General features: G+C 43.4%; 1 protein-coding gene across 2 annotated transcripts in view; it reads right to left on the bottom strand.

Annotated features, from left to right (window-relative positions):
• Nucleotides 1-13,334: 13,334 nt before the first annotated feature.
• The window catches only part of PPP3CA (protein phosphatase 3 catalytic subunit alpha), a 206,712-nt gene continuing 193,711 nt past the window's right edge, over nt 13,335-26,335 (bottom strand). Inside the window, exons 11-14 of one of the 2 annotated variants that reach the window (XM_075709822.1) lie at nt 23,716-23,800; nt 19,568-19,665; nt 16,790-16,819; nt 13,335-13,551 (exon numbers count right to left, since the gene is read on the bottom strand). In XM_075709822.1, coding sequence (XP_075565937.1) covers nt 13,358-13,551; nt 16,790-16,819; nt 19,568-19,665; nt 23,716-23,800 — 407 coding nt within the window. In that variant the 3' untranslated portion in view covers nt 13,335-13,357. The remainder of the gene's footprint in view (nt 13,552-16,789; nt 16,820-19,567; nt 19,666-23,715; nt 23,801-26,335) is intronic. The other variant, XM_075709823.1, reaches the window with a different exon arrangement.

Genomic DNA, 26,335 nt, shown 5'->3' with positions numbered 1-26,335 from the left:
TGTGCGTGGCTCCCGCTGAGCTGCCTCGCCGGCTCCAAACCCCGAGGAGAGCTTTTTGTTGGCGGGGGATGGACCCCAACATCCTGCCTCATGCTGCCGGGGGCCTGGCACTGAAATCAGTCGGGGGGGGGGGGAGCCCAGAAGCTTCCCGCACTGAGGAGAGGGGTGTCACCAACCAGTCCAGAATGATGTTATTTGATCTTTATGATTTACAGCATTAAGAACAAAAGGTCCCTGTTATTTTCCTAATTCTCGTTGAAACCAAAGCCTCTTTGGGAGTGCTGGAGCAGATGGATGGGGCAGAGTGGTTGCATGGTCCTCATGCAGCTCTCCAGGGCACGGCACGGCTGGGATCAGAGCCGGGAAAGCCCAGGCTGCCGCAGGGAGCTGGGGGCACCGCGGCCTCATGTCCTGCCACTCCAGCACCCTCCAGCTCGGCGTGGAGGCCGTGCGGAGGAGCAGGCAGCGCAGAAAAGCTCTCACCTCCTGCGAGCAAACGCCGCCCCCGCGCTCGGGAGGGATGAGCATCACGGGGTGCCTGCCCTGTGAACCTCCCGTCTCTCCTCAGCAGGACGCTACCTCACGCAGACCGACGGACGCGCGTGACAAGCGCCGCGGCTTCAAACGTATCATTGCGTTTCACACCGCAGCTCTCACCAAAAGGTGTGGGCAAAGGTCTGGCAAACACAGGCTTCCTTAGCCTGTAATACTCCTGACGTGCCTGACTCTTATCAGATTCGTACGCTAAACCCGAGAGGGCACCTGGGGCTTTCGCATGTAATTACAAGACTGATAATTGTATCAGGTGTAATCTTGCTCTACCTCTGTTTAGCCCCACACAGATAAGCATTGGAACAGCTACATCGCTTTAAGCAAGAAGGAACCCAGCCACGTCAAGCAGTGAAAACACTGCAAATCCCTCCCTGCGCTTGTAAGATAAATACTGTCCGGCTTCTTATCAGCTGCGGCGTGCAGGGTCCCAGAGCCAGCCTGCACATCCTGGGGAGCACCCGGGGCACCGCGGAACATAAAAATCACCACCCCGTAATTAACCCCGCCACCGGTTGAGGGGATTTCACCCACCGGCGCAAATGCTTTCTCTTCTGGTGAGCCCCAACAGCAGGTTTCTAGTGTCAGCAGGGACCCCGCGCGCACCTCAGCGGTGAACGCCCATGCGATTCTGGGCATCACGGGCCATATGTAGAAAGCCTCGCTGTCACCATGGCAACAGGTTTCACTTACACATAGCGATGCACAGGCGCCCGCGCTCCAAACCCGCGCACAAAGGAACGCAACTACACTGCGAGCTCCTTGCGGGGGGCCGCGTCCCTGCCTGCCACGCAGCAGGGCTAAGGGCCGCCAGCGTGAATAGTTTGGCCTTTCTGAATATTTTTGCTGGATGTTCGAATGAATCGCCTGGCATGGAAATGGAGGAGAAGAAAGGAGCTCTCATTCTCCCTTTCTTCCCAGGAGGTGCAATTCAGCTCAGGAAAGCCGTCCGCAGAGACCCCCTTGAAGGATGTAACCTGGCAAGCTTCCATCTTTCGGAGCTGAGCTCTCCAAAGCTGCAGCTTTCCAGGAGGGAAAGGGGAGAGAGCTGTGGGACGCGACAAGCAGCCATGCAGCCACAAACCACCCCGTGCATCGCTTGGGATGGCGGCAGTTTCCAAAGAGACGAGGTCCTCACCAATGGCCTGGGAGACTGGGGCACCAGCAGAAGGCTTTGGATAGGGTGGAAAAGAGCAAGGCTGAATTTAAAGCACAAATTATGTATTTTAAATAAATCATTCCCTGCATCGTCCATCGTTCCTGACTGCCAGTGGCAGGCTGCGTAACGTCAAGAAGTTTTACAGGACGGAAAGAGAGGTCACACATGTTTCACGCTGGTTTTTTTTTCTTTTCCCCCTTGTTTTCTTTGTGTTGAGGAGGACTCGTGTATACTGCCGGGGAACCCGCAGGAAAGGAGGGAAGGCAAGCGAGCTCCCTGAGGAAGCGGTGAGGCATGCTGCCGGCTCTAGCAAAGGGTCACATCCAACAGCAACACGCAGCTTCCCACCAAGCTTTTCATCCGTAATTTTCAAGCCGTTGCATCCCACGGTCGCCAGCAGCCGTTACGGGGGTAGCCGCTGCAATCCACTGCCGGAGCAGCAGCCTGCCTGTAACCGGGCAAGCCCACCCTGCAAGCGTCGTCCCAAAGGGTTTAGTACCCCCGCCAATTACAAAACCCCGGGGTTTTATTCTAACAACATACAAATGCTCACATGAGCATAACTTAATTTAATTTTCGGTGCTCAGCAGAATATATTTTTCTTTGCACCTCAGCTGTGGCACAGAGATAAATGACGTGTTTAGTCCTTTGACAATTTTGCTAAAGCTTCGTTCCCAGCTGATCTCTTTCAAATGATCCATATTTCAGGGATTTTTATCCTTAATTAATCTTGGCGATAATAAGAAAAAATAAAATTGAGTTTTGGAAAAAAATGTATTAAATATATTAAAACCATACTTTCTCCCATTCCTCTCTCCTTTCCTTCCACTCCCCCAGCCTTGGCCTTTCACTGCCCTTGCAAACAGGCAATAGCCGAGACCTCTCCAGTACATGTGATACCGCAGGAGACTGGAAATATTTCTGAGCCAGGAAATAATGACAGTTATTCCATTAGATACAAAGGTTTTCCTCCACAAGCTTCACTAAAAAAGCATTACACAGTTAATAATATTACCTAAAACTCCCTACCAGCTCAAATGGCCCAGATACCCTTTTGTCCTGCTGCTCTGGGCTGTATCACTCCCTTCTAATAAGGGTTTGGCAAAGCGTGCCGAACTGCATAGAATATTTTCACCTTAATAAACGTGCTCTCGTCACCCTGCTGCAAATCTCAGCCACCAACTGGGCAGCAGCTCTGCCAGGCTCCTGCAGGTCCGGGTTTTCTGCAAATATGTGCAGCGCACTCGGAGCAGGCGAGCTCCCGGCCTGGCTGCCGGCTGCAGCTCCTCCGCAGCACATGCCTACGTATGTCGAATCGTCCCTAGCCTGTTGCTTCAGCTGAAGGAAGTGGGGTATGGACAGGCAAGGCTGCCAGGCTAGGAAAAACAAGAAAAATAACGTTACCCAGACATGCACTTTCTAGCTCAAAAGTGCTGTTTGCTGGGCTGCACTCTGGTTCCCAAGAAATTTTGGCTTAGTGAGCTGCAGCTCTCCCTCCCGGCCCCGGTGCCGTGGGGTTTGCACCCACCGGTACCAGCAGCAGGGATGGGCGGTGGGTGCTGTCGGTGCTGGTGCTTGTGCACCTGGGCCGAGAGGTGTTTTGCTGCCAGTTTTGAGCCATAGCTGGGTCCCCTCCGCGCTTCAGCTTTCCCAGGGAGGGGGTAGAAAGCCCCTGTGTCTTTCTAGGAAAGCATAGTGAAGAAACCCGGAGGAAGGGTCAGATTAGACATGCGGACACAGGGAGAGAGGGGAAAAAGGCAGACATGGCATCGTCCTGCTTTTGTATCTTGTCTCTCAGTGCCTGTGGGGTCACAAAGCATGTCCACTCTAAAATGCGAAAAAAAGATCATATTCTCTCCCCAAACCACCCGTGTTAGTTAACATATATATCTATATATCTCTCTCTATAGAGAGATATCTATATATATATCTCCTTGCAGGCAGAGCCTGTGCTGACGCTACATTCACACTCCTGATTAAGCCGTGAGGAGCTGGGAGTAATTTTGACACACTAGATACAAAGGTTAAGTCGGGTTAACTGTGTTTAAAAACAACAATAAAAGCACAACCTGTAGGAAGAGGAAAAAGAAGAAGTATTTCTATGGATAGTTCTACCTAAATCTTTATACTCTAGGACTGGCACAGGAGCAAAGATGCCAAAGATCGAGCCTAGCAAGAAATCCTGGGCGGTCCAGAGTAAACGTGCACTCTGTAGCTACTGCGTGGATATCTTTACCTTAATGGCTGCTTATATCTTAATAGTCAGAATAATTTACTGTAGATCTCATAGCACATATTTTCACTCATTACAGAAGACTGCCACAGGGGCAGTCTTTCCCAAGGATGACCCCCGCCACTTATGGCTTGTGATGGCTTAGATGGTTTAAGAGCAAACACCTCATTTAGGAGCCACCAGCCCAGCCACTGCAGGAACCGTGGCCGGGAAGCTGGGTGAATCAGGACCGCGAGCACAGACATCTTTCCCCCCTTTCCCCTTTGGGAAGCTGAAGAGACACATCCCCAGGGAGCCCGAGCCAGGCGCGCCTGCTTTTACACCCCTTTGGGAGGGCCGTGCGGCTCTCGCCCCGTGTTTCTGGCAGGGAGTTTTGCAGACTCGTGCCCCAGCCCTTCCTGGGCACAGCTGGGACATTTTCCTCCCACTTTGGGGGTGAAAGGGGGTGTTTAGCACTCGGGGCAGGCAGCCCCACCAGCATCGCTTCAGTCCCTGTCCTCAGGTCCCTGCCCCAGTCCCTCGTTGCCCGTCTTCTCTAACTCTTGGCCCCCACAGAAGCCATTTTCTGGGACTCAGGAGCCGGACGGCTTCTCCTTGCGCGGGCTCTGACAGCTCAGCACTGCCTGCCCGGCAGCTGAGCCCTCCCCGACCCCCCTGGCAGCGGCAGGGCTTTCTGGGGACGGGAATCCCTGCACCCTCCCCAAAGCCCGCGTGAGTCATGGAGCTGTTAAGAGACGGGAGGTTATTTCTGGATTTAACTTTCTGGACTGAGGGAAACACTGCCGTGTCAGCACCCAGCTGCGCTTTTAAGAGGTGCGTTATTTGGCAAGTCTTGCAAATCTATTTCCATGCGAAAGCACACGCATGAATCACTCCTTATAAGAAAAAGCTGTGGAGGTGAAAGGGCCAAGAGAAACTCTTTGCTGGGAGATAGCGAAGGCAAAACTGACCATTATTTTTTTTCTCCACTCTGACTCAAACAGCCACACGGAGGCGGAAAAGACCAGGAGAAGCCCCCTTTCTCCCCCCACCCAGACCTGATCCCTCTGCTGCTTTTCCCCACCAGCTCCTCGGGAAGGATCAGTGCTGTCACTTACTGATGCCAACTTACTTCTGGGGCAACGTCAGCGCTTCTCACTACGTATGGAAAAGATTTTGTTACCAATATTATCTCCTCATCTCCTAAAAGAAAAAAAATAACCGTCTTACTTTCCTGCCAAGTCGCCCTCTCCCTGCAAATATCAGTGTTTTCCTAACACCACCTTTTCCCAAGGAACGCTCCTAGGTCTGTTAATAAGGACAAAAAGCTCGAGCTGGCGACCTGCTGGTGTTGCTCCTGCACTCAGGGCCAGTCTCCATGGAATTCATCAAGGTTTATTCTGGTTTTTTGTGAGCAGCAGCTGCCTGGACACATGGTCATCTAGGTCCAGGCGCGGTGGAGGTAATGGCAGCAGCATGGGGAACTGAGGTGAGGACCCCCCTGAGGGCACCCGGAGGTGTGATCCGGGTTGCAGGACCCCCAGGCTGCAGTGGGGACCCTGCCAGCCCGCACCTTCCCCACGCACAGAGGTGGGTGCTGCAAGCCAGGGGATCCGGGAAAAGGAACCAGTGGCAAAATGGTGGCTGTGATAAAGCAAAAGAATGAGGGAGGGAGAAGGGAAAGGGACAAGAGAGGAAGAAAGTGGAGAGGAAAGGAACAGGAAGAGAAAGGTGTGGAAGGGAGCTCCCTCCAGCAGCAATCCCCCCCAGTAATCCTAGTCTCCCACTGAACACTGGTGAGAGTGCACAGAAAGATGGATGCAAAAGGGAAGGGAGGAACAATTTATGATGGATGCCCCAAGCATTTCTTGCTTAGCTAAATTCTTACCTGCTACTTCTGAGGAAACTTTTCACCACCCAGAACTTCGTCTCCCACCACCACCAGTTGTGATCTTCCCTTCAGCTGGCTCCTTTCCACCTTAACTTTCATGTGAAGCTTCCTGACATCCATAACTTATTTCTGTTTGCCACACAGCACTGTAGCAAACAGCCCCTCTCGCACACATTTTGGTCGGTGGTTCCTTCAAGATTTACTTTAAAACTTTGCATATGATTACGCTCAGACCAATGGCCCTGCGGTTGCTCCTTATTTATATATACTTCTGTACTTATATATTCTCCAAGTATATTTTCAAATATACCACCCATTCAGAGAGCTGTTAAAGAGCATTGCTATTTGACGAGTAAGCAAATGTGGTATTTTCTATTGCGGCTGTAGGAAAGAAACTATTGCATTTTCCTGGAATAAGTGCATTAAACTCTGAAATTGCTTCTGTCTCGATTCCTGTACTTCTTGTTTCCATACTCTAAATCTCATTCTTGGCTTTCCTTCCATGGTCCCTGAGCCAATACATCTACTTCAAATCTCTCCCTTACTCTTGTTGCATAATTTCCCACTTATTTATACCTTGCTCTTCCTATTCGAATATCTGGAAAATTTTTCTGCTGCTTTTCGACCATGATCAGCAAAGACAACTTAGCTGGACTCACGCTGATTTTCACTGTACTCCTAGATTTTACTGGCCATCCCCAACTTATTTGGCTGACAGGTCATTTTTCCATTCCTTGTTAGCTTTTTATTTTTCTCTGTTTGTTTGAGGTGTCCATTACCTGGTTAGTTTGCAAGCCCTGCCTTGCAAGTTTAGTTGAGATTTAAGGTCCTCATAATTCCCGCCCTTTTATCCTGTAGAGAGCCCAGGCTTTGGCTAGCCATCCCAGCTGACTTCATGGTGACTCCCTTGTATCAGGTCCAAATCCCTTAGTCAGAAGCATCCTTGCATTTAAGCTGAACGGATTCAACTCTTCAGCATGCAATACAGCATTCAGTCCTGCAGTCTGTGCTTTCTCTGCCAGGGCTATGAGCCTCAGCCTGCTCCTTATCACGGGTCTGCCCTCCAAAACTTTATTTCCCATGCCGTTCCCTACTCTCCTTTTATGCATGACTGCCTTCAGGTCACAGCCTGAACTCTACCGTCATCTTTAAGTGCACATCTAGTCTAAGGTGAATTTTATCAGCCTAAATAGTTTCTGTCATTGCCTACCCAAAGCCAAGGTACATCGTACACCTTCTGGATCTTGTCATCTCAGTCTTGCAGCATAACTGCTCATGTCTCCTCCAGCACTGCCACCACCACTTCTTCTCCTATCTACCTTGAGAAAGGAATGAAATAAATACCCCAAGCTCTCCTACCAGCCCACTCCCCATTCTTCTCCTTTCTCTGGTGCCCTGGTCCATGGCTGCAGGGCTTCCTCAGTCTTTTGCCTAAGCATCAGCAGCTCTGCAGCCTTGTTTAAGCTCAGCTGCAGTGTCAGCCTCATATTCCCTTCAGAGTGCACTTTCTTCTCGTTTTAGAAAAATGCAGTCCAAGTGCAAAGCTTATTAAATATGTACTGAAACCAATAAACCACCAAGTGACAGATAAACAAATTACCTTCTCCTCAGGCAACCTCCTTGCAAGGTTACTTCTCCCTCCCCAGGGAGGCACGATATCTCTCATTTATGTGATGTCCTGATAACACGGGCAGATCTGCAGTACAATAATGACGGTATACAAATCACATGCTTCAGGGCTTCAGCCTCTTGCCTGCTGAATCCAGGAAGGGACTATTTCCCTCAGTACAAGATTGGCCAGATTTTTTTGCTGACTTCTTCGCCTTCTTCTGAAGAACCGAGGATCAGCAGTAGGTGGGACACAGTACAGGACAGACAGTGAAGAGGGTGCTCCCTCTTGCAACTGATACCTACCTGCATAATTTGCTGATCAAATTTATTACCAAATTTGGAAATAAATATTATTCCAGTCTTCCACTGTCCTCTCAGACTGGTGAGGCATTCATTTTCTCTTACCTTCTTGGATCTGTATCTTAGTACCTCTCAGCTCTGCGACTGCAACGTACCTCTGCTTCTTCCATTTTCTGAGGTATGGCTCCCATCTCTTCAACTTACAAGGCCAGAAACATTTTCACTTCTCTTAAATTATTGGCATCAATATATATTGTAGAAATTTAATGATATACACAGGAAACCAGGGCAGGTAACTTTTCCCCGCCTCTACTCAGCACTGGTGAGACATACCTGGAGTACCGTGTCCAGGTGTGGGCTCCCCAGCACAAGACAAACATGGACTTACTGGATTGAGTTCAGCAAAGGACCATGAAGGCGATTAAGGGACTGCAACATCTGACCTATGAGGAGAGATGGAGAGAGCTGGGACTGCTCAGCCTGGAGAAAAGGTGTATAAGTACTCGATGGGGGGAGTAAAAAAGATGAAGCCAGGCTCTTCTCAGTGAGGCCCAGTGACAGGACAAGAGGCAGTGGGCACAAACTGAAGTACAGGAAATTTTTAAATGTAAGAAAAATCTTTTTTACTGTAAGAGCTGTCAAGGACTGGCACAGGTTGCCCAGAGAGGTTGTGAAGTCTCCATCCTCACAGATACTCAAAATCTGACTGGACACAGCCCCGAGCAACCTGCTCCCACTGACCCTGCATGAGCAGCTGGGTTGGAGGAGCCAATCTCAGTGGCGCCTGCTGGCCTCAGTGAATCTCAATTCTATAACCTAATGGGCTCCTCTGGCCTAAAATGCTGTGAAATTAGTCCAAGACACAGTGTTCAACTACTCATTTAAAGCCAGATGTCGAGAGAAATGGGCTTGCTCAATCGCACCGTGGCTGTCCACATCAACTGCCTCAGGGATGAAACAGCTAAAGTATGAAACAACCACCTCTTGCTTGAGTCTTGCTGCTGTTAAAGAATCACCTAACTGGGTGCCCAGACCCAAACCTCCAGCAAATGACCACACAAGGCTCTGGCCAAAAGGGAGAGGGGGCCTTGGTGAACCCCAGAGCAGCTAGTGATGGCCGCTAGTGGACTCCGCAAAGGAGCGGACGCTGTCACGTCTGCCACCATGCCTGCAGAATTCCCACTGGCAGCAAAATCAGTCCTTTAGCACGTTCTTTGCCAAGTTACTTTACCTAAAACAAGCTTTTGACAGGGATGACAGAGCCAAGGCAGCCCTTCCCTTTGCAATCGTGTGCCGTGGCAGAATACTGCCCAGAGCACACAGCTATCTGTCAGCTTGATGAAACACAGTGTCACATATAAAACTGAAACTGCCCTCAAGTTATTTAAAAAAATAAAAAAAAAAATTCAAAGCCTCTTAAAACATACATTTTATAATGCTTACCAGGCTTGATATCGCAAAGTCAGCTCAGCAAGACAAAAAAAAAAAAATCCCTTATTTCTAGCTCCATCCACTCCTCCTCTTTGCGACCCCCATGGAGGTGGCTGCAAGTCCTCTGTGTTTTCACATACATATGAACATATACATGTGAACTTGGATATATTTTTTCCTAAATCATTGAAGAACCAGAAGGTTCATCCTTTTGCATGCCAAAAATGGCCATTTTTAGCAGAATCAAACATCCTACCAAAAGCAACTAAGAAAGCGATCTGCAAACTATTTTCCAAATGGTTGCTTTGGTGCTTGTGGTTTTTAACATTTGAAATAGCTGATTCTCACATCCCTCTCTTTGTGAAAGAAGTGGGAAGATTCATGGATCTGACTAATCTGAGCAACAGTGCCTTGAAAAAAGAAGGGAAACTAAGGACTAAAATTGTAAATTCAGTTTGAACACTTTCTAGTGTCCTTAAATTTTCATTTTTTTACACTCTGAACTCCACTGTTTCACTAAAAACCAAAGCTAAAGTGAGAGAGGACAGAGATCAGGTCTGTGCTAACAAGCAGCATCTTTCGGTGCCTGTTTTTAGCCCTGCTTTCTGACCTCAACTTCGCTGGCCAGGTTCTCAGGAGACAGCCAAATTATACCCAGACTCCTCTAGAGGCTCCAGACGATCCTCCTCTGGCAATAAAAAAGGGTGTCAAGGAAAATGCTGAAAGAATTTATATCTGTGCCTGACAGTTGGCAATCCTGGCACAAGCTTAAGCAGGGTTAAACCTACTGCAATTTTGGGGGAAACCCTGGACAAAATTTGAATGTTGTGTGCTTCAGAAAATGAATGCTAAGAGCTAATACATTTCATGTTTAATAGCTGTTGAAAGGGAAAATTATGATAGTGCAGAAAATTTAATACATGTATCCGGTATACTATCTTGCACAGTGGGAATAAAGTGGCTAGAAAAATACAGTCAATCCTGATGTAGGCACAAATTATATTTTTGGCATTAAAGTAGCGTATTTGGTAAGAAGGAAGAAACCGGTACTGGGAGACATACTCAAGTGCGTGGCACGTCACTGAGTGAGGCCACAAAATCCAAAAAACTCAGCCTTCAGTGGCACCAGGGTTTTTCTTCAAATTTATCTACAGCTCCTTCTGCAGCAGGAAAAAGGAAGGACGGCTGGAAGAGATGGCATGCCCTGGAAAGAGATAACCTTCAGAAAATTTTTTTTTGTCCTTTTAAGAACATTTGAGCATAGCCTAGACCATCCCTCAGAGCCAGTCCAGGACCTGCCCCATGGTAGGACGGCGGGGCTCGCTCCAGAAAAAGAGCCAGGCCGTCTTACCTGGACACACAGGAGACTGCTGTTTTGCATGCTCAGGACATTTTTCATTCTTCTGAGATAGAAAAAGTTCAAAAATCTCCTGGTTGACCAGACAGACTTTCTACATTTCCAAATGCATTACTCAGCCTGGGCTACCTCACGTAGCCATAGGCTCTTCGGCAATTACAGCAGGCATTTGCAAACCCACCACTGATTTGTAGCGTGGATCTTTTGGGTTAAGTCTACCAATTGAGAGGTCTACGCCACACTGTCACTGCTGAGTGGAAGAAACCCTTTCTTGCTGTTAAATTGGTTTGGGCAACTGCCAGGGCCCAACTTAAATGAAACCAGACAGCACACGTTGCGCTGCCCGACAGTATTGCTCTGCGTTGCACAAAGTGCCTGCCGAGCGCTAGCTCGGACCTCTCTACAGAAGAACTTACCTGAGGTAACCTACAGTCGTTCAGCTAGCACGTACGCAGGACCAAACCGGCGAGTAAAGCGGTCACTCAGACTTTCCCCATTGCTTTTTGCAGAGACCATGCTCGTTAACCAGATGAACAGCTTCACTGATCAGATGAACAGTTAGACACTGCGTGCCTCTCCCCCTGCTATCTTTCTCTACAATCTGAAATAAAAATTGAAATCTAAAATTGATCCAGCTTCCTAGTCCTGTATATTATGAATTCTCTTTATTTTTGCCATCTGTCATATTTTGCCAAAATTAACAAGAGCTAAAGTGGGAAAAACACATAAGAAAGCAGGCACCGAGCCAACATTTAATGACGCTACCTGAAAGGAGGAGTAAAGCAATACCCACAACACTGCACCATTTGGCATCGTCCATCAGTTCTTCGCAGGATGACGGACTGTGGAAGGATGCTGAACACAGTTAGGAAGAAAATGAGAACAATGCAGAGCTTTGACAGTTCACCTCTGACTAAAAGAGAGAGCATGTGAAACCTGAAATTGTTGATTTTTTCTCCTTCTTAAAGGAACATTGTAAGTGATACTACTTGACCTTTTCAAACACTCCAGATGAGGCGGGGGGAAGCACACGGAGGGCACATGTCTTCTTCTGCACTCTGCTTGTGGGAAGTCTGCAGACGTTCAGTAGGCTAAACCAGTTGGGTAATAAATGAATTTTTTTTCTTAGTAAAGAACTGACCTTGAATCGTGAAACGAGTCATTCTTCTCTTACACCGATGGTCTTCTCCTGTCCAAAGCAAAAGAGAGCAACAAGGGCACACGTGCGCACGTGTGCCTGCGTGCACTTCTGCGACCGAGCCAGCAAGAAAGGGAAGAGTGTTTAAGTTCATGCACATTTTTATTGAGTAGTAATATAAAATGCTTCTTTCATTGTTACAAGTGCATGCTTTGATTGCCAACATTTCGAAGTCAAATTACAAAGGCAAGGCTGTAGGCTGTAGTGAATTACTTGGGCACTTATACAATTGTTAAAAAATATCAATGGACTGTTTTGTTTTGTTTCTTTTTCTTTTTTAGAATGAACCAGTTGAAACCCGTAACTGATATACAAAGGGAAAAAAGTGAAAAAATTACACATTTTGTGGCACATGACAGAACGGAACAAAATGACTAAACCATTATGACATTAACAGTTATCATGCATTTAGAATTTCACATGTAACTACAAACTTATTTAAATTTCACAAGGTTTGCTAAACATGCTACCCATCTATATGTGCACTGACAAGCTTATGTTAAAAACTTTAAGAATACTCTCCCCTTAGATTTTTCAAAGCTTTTTTTTGATTACAAAATTTCAAAGGCATTAAGCATTTTTTTTTTTAGAGAATATAAAGTACGCCAGTATACATACATTTCCAGTATAAGTCAGACCACTAAGCGCATTACAGTCCCATACAGGCCTATACAGCCATTTTTTCTTAAAAAACATGCATAGGCAGATTTTTACAGAATATAGATGCTTTTCACTGCACTTAATATGGTGTCTTGTTCACTATACTTAAAAATGCACCACTCATAAATATTTAAATTCAGCAAGCCACAACCAAGACTTGATTTACCAAAAAAACCCAGAAAACCCCCCAAACCAAACCCCCCTAAATATAAACAGCAAAAAAAGATAAATGTTATCATTATTCCAGTTTTTTTTTAAACAAAGAAAAGGATAATTGCTGCCAAATTAGTAAGATAAGTGTTATATTTAAAGAAGGGCATTGAAGCACACTAAAGAAACCTGAGGTAAGCATAATCTGTACAAAATTAAACTGTCGCGCTCGCTCTCTCTCTCTCACTCTCTCTCTCTTTCTTTTTTTTTTTTTGGCATTTTAAACAAATCTCCAACATTCTTTTTTTTTCTTTTTTCTCTATATGTTTAAAGACTGCCTAATTTATTTCATAGCCGTTGTCTGACAAGAGTAGCAAAACATTATCAATAAATAGTCCTTATTTAGTTTGTACATTTTGTTAAAAATGTTTCGATGTTGTTCATGTTTAGTGCTGCAACTGTAAACGTACAATAGTTAGTAAGAAATTAAACAAAGTTTTCATGTCCAGTAACATAACAAAAGGCCTTTCAGTAACATATCTAGACGTTCCCAATGCAGTAGGAAAACATGTTCATTCCCCTAACTTTGCAATATATACCAGCATGAGCTTTCATTTTTCTACAAGCGTTTTAAAGGCATATCCAAAGGAGGTGTCTCTCCCCCACCCCCCCTCCCACCAAATTAAAGTTGACGATCTCTTCATAGATGATTTTTGTAAACTGGATCCAACACCTGGCCCCCAGAGCAAGTAAGCTATTATCAGAGGCAAGAACATCCCACTGCTGATGTGCAGCAACCCCATCGCGCCCTGCAGCTCAACCCCCCTCCCAGACAGTGGTCACTGAATATTGCTGCTATTACTGCCGTTGCTGTCCGTGCCATTAGTCTCTGTGGAGATTGCCTTGTTGATGGAGTTAAGGTTGGCATCGGATGGCACGTCTCTGCGTGGAGGCATTCGCTCATTAATTCGATCTAAGCCTTTGGCCTCTTCGAAGCTAGTGATCTTATGCTGGGGTGAAAATCCTTTGATAGCTAAATAAAGGATTATTAAAAAGTAAAATTAGCAAAGTAAAACTCTTGGCAGCTTTTCCCCCAACTTAACAATGAGTGCGAAAGTCCTTCTTTGTGAAGGCGGCAATGAGAAGATCTGACAACACGACCGACTCCTTACCGTACTCAAAGAGCTGGGGGTTAACCACCACCGTCTCTTGCAACACAATTATTTTTTTCAACAATATCAACTTCCAATATTTTGTTGTCCACTGGGGTTCAGCTTAAAATGCTCAGAAGCTGACATGAAACTACAGTTTGCAATTAGGAACCATGCTTATGGCACAGCCGGGAGCTGGGGAGTTAGCATTTGTCGTCATCACTTGCAGCCTGAAAGACATCGTGCCTCGCCATGACATCCTTAATCAGGCACAACTCCCATTTGACTTTCAAAGACCAGGCGAAAAAGCGCTGGCCAGTTACAGATAGTGATGACATGGTGAGACCAGTTTGCAGGGTATACATTAAAGCTATGGGAGATCGGGGGCGACCCTACAACAGGTTGCCTTATGTTCTCCACACAGGCGAGCTGCTTGTTATTCACTTGGGGCAGTTACCCTCCCCAACACGTCCCTGGACTTCTAGAAAGCAGCTTGAGTCAAACATCGGTAACACTGTGCAACACGGAGCGGGGATACCGTCATTTTGGCACATTCGTACAATTTAACTTTGGAAACGCGCTGACAAAGGACCAAAGTTCCAACTGAAACTGAGGACTTTTGATCTGCCCTTCAGCAGCAACATTGATGAGGCCACACTGACCTCAGAAGACAGCCACAGGCTGGAGAATGTATTTGTAGAGTGTGATTTTTATTTTATCTTTTTCACTCTCTAATTGAGGAGTTGAAGATCTTTAGATTTAAAGCAAAAGAGAAAAAAGCACCGTAGGCAAACAGCAGGTCACAGCTCCGTAGACAATTTGTCATAGCCTTCTGTGTGTTTTTCTCTTATCTGCACCAAATCAATGCACTGCACTTCCAGAACTGGCACTTTTGCTATGCCTCTATCTTAACATGCCATAGAGCAGAAATGGTGTGTTAGTACCAGGAAACTGCAAACTCCCTGGGGAGAAAATGGTAGGGGAGTTTCAAAGATCAAATTCGATATTCCTTTCCTCCCTTTATCTTCTCTTTACCCCAAGGTACTCCTGCTCTCCTTCCAATATGCAGTCCCAATTCTGGACAAGCTGGTAACTTCTGGTAAAAAAAAAAAAAAAGCAAACAACCCCCAAACCCCAGAACATCCCTGGTACCAATCTACCACTCCTTGCATTTTGGGGAGAGCGAGAAAAGCGTTTTCATGCTGATATTTTTGCCAACCATTCCTGTGAAAATGGATAGATCCTGTTTGCCTCAGGATTTAGTTCCTTAGCCAGTTTCACAAACATTATATTGGAACTTTGTGAAGTGCATGGGTTTTAACATGTATTATACTTCAACTCAGAAAAACAACAACAACATAATGGTGATTAGTCGAGTGAGCAGGGATGGAGCAGTGAAAACAGAAGGGGCCCTAGAGTGAGCTTTTTCAAGGTTGGTGGTTTTTTTTGGTGGTTTTTTTTTTTAACTTTATCTTCTACCACAAGAATGAAGCTGTCTAACAAGCACCCAGGCCAATCCCTTAAAGCAATAGTTTAATGGATAGCCGTGTTGAGGCTGAAACACTTGCTGTGTCCTGGAGCTTGCCAGTAGCACAGCCCAGTTGTGTCATCAGGCCCTGATTCAAACTGCAGAGAGACAACTGGGAAAGGACGAAACATCTTCTCCACCATTAGCTTCGTCTATGTAGACTAGTCATTATGACTACAGTTACCGTGTCTAACTAGCGAGGATGGCAAATCAAGAATTAACTTGAAGGGGGCACGTTCAATCGATCATATTTCAAGCAGACACGTTATCATCTCTAATACTGAGGAAGGTGCTCTGCTGTAGTTGCTGGTCAGACAATGAGTATTAGCAGTTTACATTGAGAGTATACTAAAACACAACACATAGTCACAGAAAATCACAGAAAACAGCCAAACTGTCAACAAGAATGCACACTGCAGATTAGAGATTGCCGATAGGAATAGGTAATTCCAACATAAATAGCAGCTTACTCACTGCTATTTAGAAAGCAGTTGTATTTTCTCTTACTTGTTTGTTCTGTAATTTTATTCACTGCTTTACAAAAAATCAAAAACAAATTCAACTGGCCAAAAGGGCACATCTTACCAACGGACAGCAATCATCAGATTTTTTTTTTTTAATTAACAAAAAAAAAAAAATCCCCACAGAAAATTTGAGAGGGGCAAGAACAAAATACAACTGAAGAATTTTGTTTTAAAGGGGAATTCTGAAAATTCTTCTTCCAAAACTTTATAATGCTGAATGAATATTGCGCATCTACATTGCAATACGTGATTACTTAGGTTTTAACCCTAGTGTTAAAAATTGCTTAAGGGTTAAATTAGAGGTCTGTCAATAAAGCACCATAGTTTTCAATACTAAACGTTCAGAAATCTTCCCAGGCAGCCAGTCACTTCATATTTGTAGCTAAAATGGTGCTGGTGTTAATGGTTGCTCTAACGTAAATATCCAGTGTGTAAACTGCCACTACCAGAGGAAGCAGACGTCTTGCAGACAAATGTCTCATGTTGTTTTACTTTTAAAGAGAAACAGAAACATGCTGAACTGTAACAAAAGACCAATAAAAATTTTTTACTAGTGACCTAAAAGAAAGGAAACAAACTGAAGCAAAAAAGAAAAAGGGAAAGAAAAAAAAAACCCCAACAAAAAGAGAGAATATTTAGAAAAAGCTGTGTGTTTTCCTTGACCAGAGGTTGCTGAGGATGGTTTGAGGCAGAGACAAGACCCAGCCTCCAGCGCACAGCTTTTGAGCTATGTGTCACAGAGCATTTACGAACTGCTGCCAAGTTATGTCCCGTGAAATCCAAGTCCCCTGATCTCCTCCTGTGGCATTACTCAGTGCTTAGTTCAACATACAGCAATTCCAACGTGATTGTAACTTTCAGAAAGAAAAAAACCACCACAGCAGCAACAGAAAAAAAAAAAAACCCGAAAAACATTTTCCCCTTTAAAGCAATTACATTTTGGTTAATACCGAGCCACAATTGTTAGCCCAACACCCACACAATCTGTACAAGCTACAGCAAAATGAATACACCCAGCAGAGCCCTTATCTGTTGTGGCACCAACAGAAAGGGGACTGGCCAATTTACCTTCATCAGCCTCAATAGCCTCAACAGTAGCTGAAGAGAAGAAAGGGGTAGCAAAACGAATGAGAAAAATGAGCAGAGGATTTTAACTCTAAGAACAAGTCAGTGAATAGCAAAGGAGCTACAACACTAATGTTACTGTAAGTGCTGGATCTTGGCAAAACAGACACACAGAGAAATGCTTACACAAAAACCAGTAATTTGCAGATTGAATTCAGCTATAGTTTGTTTCGAAGCAGAAGTTTCACAAACTAAAAGTTTTCAAAGACACATTTGCGTAGTTTTCTTTTCATTCAAAAGAACTACAAAATGAAAATGTCTTCCATATTGCACATCTGACCTGAAAAGGCCATTGTATAATTCTCCCAGCTTTGAGTAAGAGCAGTTTGATTTGCCCTGTCAAAAGAGAATGAAAAATGGCATAAAGCCATCACACAAAATTCGTACCACTTACGACGTCAGCTTGAAAAGTATTAGCTGCCAGGACAAGGCAAAAGAGCCACATACACAACTTCTCAGAATTTTTTTTTTTCTCTCTCCTGACTAAAAGAAACCTCCCCACAGCATGGGACAGAGTTTGCTCAGACAGCTGTGCCTTTGCTTGCAATCTCGCCCAGTCTGCTCCACCTGTAAGTGTCCTTTTTGTAAACCCAGTCTCTGAAAACAGCATTCTTCTAATATTTTGTTTAAATCAATAGACATAGATACAAGATTGAAAGCTGTTGGACCTCCAAAATTGCAAAGCCTGGTCAGAGAGAAAAGTCTGTAATCAGGAGGTTGCTGCAGTGTTATGAATACCATGTTACCACTGTTTTGAAACCATTCATTGTTCTTAAAGACATAATTTCATTTAAATTCTACCCATCAGCTTTGGCATGAATTTGTTTCTACAGTCAGAGATTTAGAAGCTGATGCAAATCAGCAAATGCAATTCGATATAGCAATGGTAAAGCTCAAATATTTAAAAAGAAATTTTAATTTTCAGGAACTTCTTTGGTTTAGAGAATAGCTCAAGAAGCCAAGTTTTTAGGAATTCCTCTCTTCGTTTTTGTCTTATTTTCCCCTATGTAAAAGCTTTTTTCATCCTCCATAAAACCCAAACAATTTTTTTTTTTTTTTTGTAGTTAGGATATTAAATTTGGATTGCAATCAATACTAAAATAGGTATACCATTATCTTGCTGTGTGGGGAAATGAGAGGAGCTAACCCTCATGCATGCACCAAGGTAAGCCTATGCCTCTCAAGCTACAGAGCAAGAGAGATGGCAAAAATCGAGGAACGAAACCAATGCAAACTTAAAAGAAAAGGAAACACGATAACTAGGATGAGAAATTAAAATGAGTAACCAGATCCAAACCAGCACTGACGCATTAGAAAAAAAAATGATGATTAAAATGTATACTTCCACAACAGAACATACTACTCATATTTTCTGTTCATACATATGGTAATATGAACGTGCGCTTAACGGAAACGATGTAAACTTCAGATTATTTGGTGAATGGGGTACATGTTAACTAATGCAGAAGCTTGTGTATAGTAATGTTTTACTAAGCCAGAATACTGCAGTATGAGGAGATTTTCCTTTTAGCCATTGCAACAAGAACTTTAGGCAGTTTTCTCAAATTCATTTCAATTCCTAGTATTTTGCCAGGGCAACAATAGCAGTTTCCTTGGACAAAATTTTCTGACAAATGTAAAGCAACCATATGGAGAAAAGCCTAGGTAAAGATCACAACCCCATTAAGACAGGCATCCTGTGGAATCATATTGCAGCATTTTCAAAGCAGAACGTTACTATGTCCGTAACACATAAGTCATCAAAAAGAAAAAAGGGAAGGGAAAAAAGGGGAAAAGAAGGTTTACCACCATATACCTGAATCTTCTAGGTAAAAGAGACAGTAAAGGGAAAAATACAGAGAAAGAATGCTCCAGGAAGGAAACAGGAAAACAAGAGGCTGAGACTGTGTTAAGGTTATAAAGCATTTCTATTTCTTACATCTACTGCCAACAGAACCTCAATAAGCGAGAGACATTCTTGTGTGCCTGCACTATAGTCTACAGCAATACACACAGAAAACATGGAGAGCCTACAGTAGTAAATTAAATACTTTGCAGCTCCTTATTCCAAAAGGAATATTTCATCAAAGGCAGCCCTACTACAGACTTACAGATTTCCTGTAACAAGAAGCACTTGGTATAAAACTGAACTGACAATCTGTATTGTGTTTGCGTACAAGGCAAACGCGGTCTTTGTAAGAGCCTCCCTTCACTTGGGCTTAAATCAGAGCGAAATTGTTCTCATGCTGTCACCTGGAATTGCTAGGAGAGAAAATCTAATTCTAGAGCTATTTTCCATTGGTGATTCTCTACGAGGAAGAACAAATCAGATAAAATAAGAGTTTGAGTGTCATTATCTAAAGCTGAACCTTCAGTACTCTGTGTATCAAAGGATACACTGCTCTTAAAAAAAAAAAACCCACAAGATGCTGTAAACTGTGGAAAGAGCGCACTTCACATGCAATGCTGATCAACCATTCTGAACGGTTGATTTTCAGGGACTTTTTCCCCGCCCTCTTCCTTTGAATCAGTGGTACATAGTAAGTCTTGAGAAGCAGCCTTACATGAACTGCTCACAAATGCTCCAGTACAACAAACCGCCTGTTTTATTCTGTCCTTTATTTTTTCCTGAGAAGACTGCGGTTACTTTTCTTGTGTTCTGCAGTTGAAAGCCAATTGTTTTTTTTGCACAAAGTGACACACACAGGCAAACATGCTTACCGCTTTGCAGTGTTTGTTTTCCTCCAGAGAGCACACCACTGGGCAGCATTCCTGTTGGAGTCAAACCTTTCAGCGTCAGCACACTTTCACTCTCTTCTCTGCAGAAGGGAAAAAACCCCAAAGGTAACTAATTGTCTTTTTTTTTTTTTTTAAACACAGAACATGTTTTAGACACCTTAAGCTACACCTGCCCTGCAATGATTTGGTTATCTCCAATCTCCTTACCAGGACAGACTGAATCCACCAGTGCAGTTCCCCTCACTGCTATGTGAGTGGTTCACCTTTGCACCACACCGTACGCAGACTCCCGCTATAGTTAACACTATAACCTGCATCTACGAAACACCATATGACATATGTTTGAATATATACACATAAAACCACAAACTTGACAGGAGGACGACCAAAGGAGCAGTTATTGGCAACAATACACTTCAGTGTCTTACACCGTGTGGTCCAAAATCAACCTAAATTATTGTTTTGCTTTTGTCTACACTAGCATTCAGGTGCATTATTTATTCATGATCATCAGCCATTTATAAGAAAGCAGCTAAAAGCTCATTAAAATTAATATGCACTTCCACCCTTACTAGCACTGTTCTTAATAGTTTTGTATGCTAAAAATGATACTGGATTCAAGAAAAGTGTTTTAGAAAACCTAAATATGTTTTGCCGGTCTTCAAATACATATAGTTTTTAATACATGGCAACAGGAATACAACAGCTGTATCCAGACAAGCCATTAAATACAGCTTTCTACGAGCACTGAACGCTGTCTATGATGACATACTTTCTCAGCAGCAAAATTGACCCCAATTCTTTAAGAGAAACCTATTTTGAAGTGCTTTACTTTGAAATATATAATGACATTAAGCTGGAGGAAGCAAGCATGAAGACAGGATTTAGTTCCACATTCACTTGAGGATAATGTGGTTTTGTCTATCGAAACTGTCTATCAGCAATCCTACTACTTGCAATTTTTTTAGACCTATGTGCCCTGAATTACTCACGTATTTCAAACAACTCTTGTTTACCTACTACATATACTCTTCAAGTTCTATTTTTAGTTTGGAAATGATTCTCCTTGGACACACTTTTCTTTGTGTAATATTCAAAATCAAATTGTGACCATTTTCTTTGCAAGTTTCCTAAGCAATTAGAACTAATGCAACAGCCAAATATTTCCAGAATTAACACAGTATTTTCATCATCAAGAGTTACACACCAAAGTCTTTGCTTTCTCTCAATTATTTGCCTCTGCAAGCAAATGCTTAATCTGCATTCTCAATTCCGTCCATTTCATCTCTTTTTTTTTTTTTTTTAATTAAATCGCAATGGCACTTTTAGTTTCACCGTCATAGGATAAGTTTATTCACTGTATTTTTATTATCTTTAAACTGCATATTCCCAAGAAACCTCTGTATCACAAATTTGGAGATGTTTTTAGCCTTCAGTGTTCCTTATTTTCTATTTGATGTCCTTTGCTTCCATTTTAAAAAAGGTAAACAAACTGATTAAATATTTTATTTACCTCCCTCCTGTCTAAATATATCCAAAGAAAAGTCAGACTTGAGAAACAAAGTCGGAGAGAGGCAATGACAGGGAATTGTGAGGATTTCCGCTGAGCTTAAGCCAATCTTTCTATGATGGCTATTCTCAGCAAAGCTCATTTATAACCTCTGAAACTCAATACAACACTATTTTGATATCTAATTTTGAGACTGAAGTGGCTGAAATCACCCCAGTTTCACATTCAGGTTACATCCTCAAGCAAAGTGGCCACTCCAGCTCAGAAATGTTCCACTGAGTCCTCTGAAGGTGGTCAGATCAGGTGCTGATCATTCAAGAAATGCTTGTCAAGAATTAGCGAAATAAATGTCATAAACCAGCAATGACTCCAACAGGAACTTCAAAGGTTTCTGAAATAGGCTGGTTTAGATGACGGTGCCACTGCCGTCTTTGCGGGGTTATACACAATTATCAGACACTCGTGTGTTACGTGTGGATTGTGCTGGCAAGACATTAAAAATAACCCATGTTTTCCTATAGGAACAGTATTTGCAAGATTAACCTCATGTAATTTTTGCTGTCTAGAAGCCTGGCACCCATCTGAGGAGAATCAACCTTTCCTAGCAAAAGAGGAGAAGAGGGACTCCCGGGGGGACAGTGGTGGCTAGGATGAAATGTCACTCATCCCCCTGGAAGACTGGTCAGCAAAACCGTGCATTGGAGGTACTTGTTTATTTGCTGACTACGCCTCTGACCACAGTAAGGAAGGGTATTTGCTGGTTAAAGCTAAGGGAGAACAAATATACTCTTCAGTCCTTTCTGCAAAGTTTTAAGGTCCATCAGTAACCAGGAACTGTAAAAGGCTCAGCAGCTTCAGTGAGCGAACCACTGGCTTCTCTTTACCAGATACAGTCCATTCTGGTGTTCTGGAGATGTTTGTAAAAAAAAATTGTCTCATGACCAACTCTGAGATGCATTTGACCGCTTTTCAGGGAACGATCAAGACTGATTTCCATCAGTGCCTCAAAATGTTGATTTTCATGAAATAATTTAAGAGGGCTCAAAGTTTCAAATGGTGCTGAACCCCTAAAGCTATTAGGCTCATGCATATCATTTTAAACAGGCCACATGCAAGAATTATGCTGTACCCTTCTTCCACCCCTGAAACCATTGAAAGGCTCCTGCCTCACAGTTCCCTTTGAAAAAGTCTGTGACATATAGGTGATGTCAATCATCTGCAAGTTATCAAAACCCAAATATACCAGCTGAGCATCCAATTTCAGGCCTTCCTGTATATTTAACTCCAGGTTTCTGTTAAATTAATCCCATGTTTCAAAAGGTGCTCTGCAACAAAATACAGCGGATCCAGAAGCTGCAGTTCAAGGTTATGGGAGAAAGCCAGGTTTCCCAAACTTTGTTTGCTCAACTACCATCAGAGAAAAATAATCATGCTGTTTTATGAAGGTGGTGGCAATGTCAGCTCCAGGCTCTCTGCCAGACTTGGTACAGAGGAGCAGGTGGAAACATTTGATTGCTCCCCCGTCTTGTTTAGGGAAAAGGCATGATGCCAACTTTTATTTTTTTTTATGGGTACCACTTTGAAGTAGCTTGTGCATCACTAGTAATTCACATATAACACTTTGGGAACCCCAGGTACAAAGTCCTCCATCTCAGTATGCTATTTAAAGCTACGCTTCTGCAATCTGCAACGCGCGGGCGAACTGCTGTGCCCATGTGAAGCCCCACTGACAACCTGCCCACTGCTTGCACGCTGCAGAAGAGTCTCAAATCAAGCAAGTTTGAGCGTTTCATCTGAAATTGCATGTATTCTTCAAGTAACTGTTTTTATTTCCTCTTTTTATACCAATTGTACAAATCATACCGATACATTTTTTTAAAAATGCCTTGATTTTGCACTAACCATAATACCCATGAACTGACTACAGCACAGCAACATACAATTCCCTGAGAAAAAAAATCCCTCTGCTGAAAGGAAGGGAGAACTGTATTTTCTATATTTAGACTTCAGCACTGCACAGTACAGCATGTTTTCTCTTCTGCTCAGAGACATCAAATGGAGAGTTCTAAACGTTGGGTAGCAATTAATTACTCATGTTCATGTGTTTGAGGGAGTGCAGCCCAAGGTAACGAGTTGCTGTTGTCTGCACAATGATTTCCTGGATTTTTAGTTAAATGACCCTAATGCTTTCATCTTTATTCACGGCTGTAGCAACAACTGTGGGTGACAAAGTGGGACAGTTGGCTTCCTCTTTAATGAGACATGATGTGGAACATACCATTTCTCCACAGTTAACTCTTGCCTTGCAGTGGCTAAGACTTAATTAGTACACCTGGTGAGCAAAAGTCTTTTAAAAAAGGGTAATTACAATTTTCTTTGCTGATGTCTTTTGTTTGTTTGTCTGTTTTACATTCAGCAAAAGCCCCGAGGAAGAAGATTATTCAGAGCCATAATAAATAGCAATATTATATAAATAAAACAATCTTTACAAGGTTCCAGTAAAACTCAGTTGGGTGGTATATTAAAATACCAAATTTACTCCTTGATTAACAGTAGTCTAAGTAATCATTCAAAGATGTTCTTTAATATTAAAAAAACCTGAAACAGCAAAAAACCTTACCTTAACACTGAGAAAACTCTAGCCATTTTTCCTATTGCTCTTATCTTGTTCCTTATAACCTCCTTTCGAGCAGCAGCTGTTGCTCCTATGGAAAAGACATTAAAAACTGTTATAGGGACTTGTAAACAATACATTAATATGGTGTTTTTTGTATTTAGAGTTCAGAATAGTAATGTCATGGTTTGCCAAACTAAGCCACATTTGTAGTAAAAACCAAAAATACTTTTTTTTTTTTTGTTATTTACAGCTCAAGACTGATCACTTTTGAACAATCTAGTTATTAGTACCTTTAGAGATGCAGTCCTTTCCCTGCTACACATTAAAGCTGCATGTTTTTCCATCAGTGTATGCTAATTTTCCATTTCAAAAACATTTTCAGAGAACACACTCATTTAAAAACAAGTTTCTTTGAAAACAGTCAAAATGCCAAAAAGATATTAAAAATGAACAGTGCCCAAACCATAAAAGGAAAGTTTAAAGAAAAGTTAAACAATGGAGTTAAAATCTATTTCATTATCTTATCATTTTAAGTGAAAAACAATCATGTTTCACTTAATTTTCTAAATCAAGTGATCGGGTTAAGCTTAAGGCCAAGAGGGTCCAGTCAGGGTTTTCCCATCCCTAGTTAACAAGTATTTAAATGGTTATAAAACCTAAAGGCAGAGTCCTGAAAACCAGCATGAAATGGTAGGGATTGTGTCGGCTGGCAGTGCTTAAGAGAGTTCCATAGATGCAACTTTATTCTCATCACTGCTATGGCCTGCTCAAAATTACAGTTACTTGGAAATTTGGGAACTCACACAATAATCTGCCTTAAAAAAAACATATGCTGGAACAGAGACTACAGTTCAGCTAAGATTGCATTCGTATTTGCTACTTGGATATCATCAAAACCTAGAATATTATCCGTGCATCCAAGAGAGAACCACCTGAATGGGAAAAGCATATAGTAACTAAGTTATCAGAATGAGGAATTTCTTTTAATAAGGACCCCCCAGGTTCTCAAGAAAATGCCATGTTATACTAAGTAAACCAGTTTCACTTAATTATCACAGTCATATCTACATACATCATGAAGATTTCTCCCAAAGGTTTCTGAATGAAAGGCAACCTTGGCTCATATGGATACTGCCTGGCAACTCCTGCCTCAGAGGTTCAAGAACACAACCTGAAAACCACTGCATCACCATAACTTCTTCGCGGCTCCAGAATTCAAGGACAAAAATGAATATTTCTATTTCCAATTCCTAGCAAAGTGATCCATTTTATAAAGTGGAGTCCGCCATGGAAGCTAAAATAGCAGAAAGGGCCAAAAATGAGGGAGTTGGTTGTGGCAGCAGAGGGGACAGCCCCGGGGAGCCGAGGCAGCGGCAGAGCACCAGGCAGAGGACCAAGGCGTTGCCGAACGTGGGTGACGGATGCAAGAGGTGAAAGGCTGCATAAGACAGCCACAGGGCCTTGCCGTGCAAACCTTCCCTTGCTGTATTATGAGTTGTCCTGGTTTCGGCTGGGATAGAGTTAATTTTCTTCCTAGTAGCAGGCACAGTGCTGTGTTTTGGATTTAGTAGGAGAAGAATGTTGATAACACGCTGATGTTTTTAGTTGTTGCTGAGTACTGCTTATGCTAGTCAAGGACTTTTCAGCTTCCCATGCTCTGCCAGGTGCACAAGAAACTGGGAGGGGGCACAGCCAGGATAGTTGATCCAAACTGACCAAAGGGCTATTCCATACCATATGACGTCATGCTCAGTATATAAACTGGGGGGGGTTGGCTGGGGAGCAGCGATCGCTGCTCGGGAACTGTCTGGGTATCGGTCGGCGGGTGGTGAGCAATTGCATTGTGCATCACTTGCTTCGTATATCATTATTATTATTATCATTATTATACCATTACTATTAGCATTACTATTTTACTTTATTTCAATTATTAAACTGCTCTTATCTCAACCCAGGAGCGTTTCTCACTCTTACTCCTCCGATTCTCTCCCCCATCCCATCGGGGTAGGGGGAGTGAGCGAGCGGCTGCGTGGTGCTTAGTTGCTGGCTGGGGCTAAACCACGACATGAGTGCAAAGGGACTTCAGCCAAACAGGCTCCTAACGAAACGCTGAACTCAAAAGTCCCATCTGCTTCAGCGGCACCAGCGTTTCACACGCCGCTCCCCCTCTGTGTGGTCCCAGGTGCTCTGGGCAGTGCTGGAGAGGTCCAGCGCTGCCACGCAGGAGATTTGCTGGGTACTGCTTGGAGCCCACTCTGCAATAATTCTCAGTTTCAGTTTTCTCCACGCATCTCTGTTGATGGCAGCCCCGTGGCTCTACTGTGGGGCGCTGTCACCTTTCCTACTGCAGATTTCTCAATTAAACTCCTAACAGTTTGAGACTACAACTGGAAAGAGATGCATTACTTCATGTTGTTTACTAGGTGGCCTGGCTAATACCCTGGCATTTTAGAAGAGGTGAAAAGGATGTATCTTTTTTTCCTGTGCTCGAATGTCAAAACAAATAGCCATCCTTCGCAAAAAAACCCTTTCAAAACTGAAAATAAACGCAACTCACAAATCCTAGAGCTGTTTGAAAGAAAGCTAAGTAACCGTAGGAACAAATACCACAGATAACATAAAA

The sequence above is a fragment of the Pelecanus crispus genome, chromosome 4 (genome assembly GCF_030463565.1).
Source record: "Pelecanus crispus isolate bPelCri1 chromosome 4, bPelCri1.pri, whole genome shotgun sequence".
Lineage (NCBI taxonomy): Eukaryota > Metazoa > Chordata > Aves > Pelecaniformes > Pelecanidae > Pelecanus > Pelecanus crispus.
This window is presented reverse-complemented; position numbering and strand designations above follow the sequence as displayed.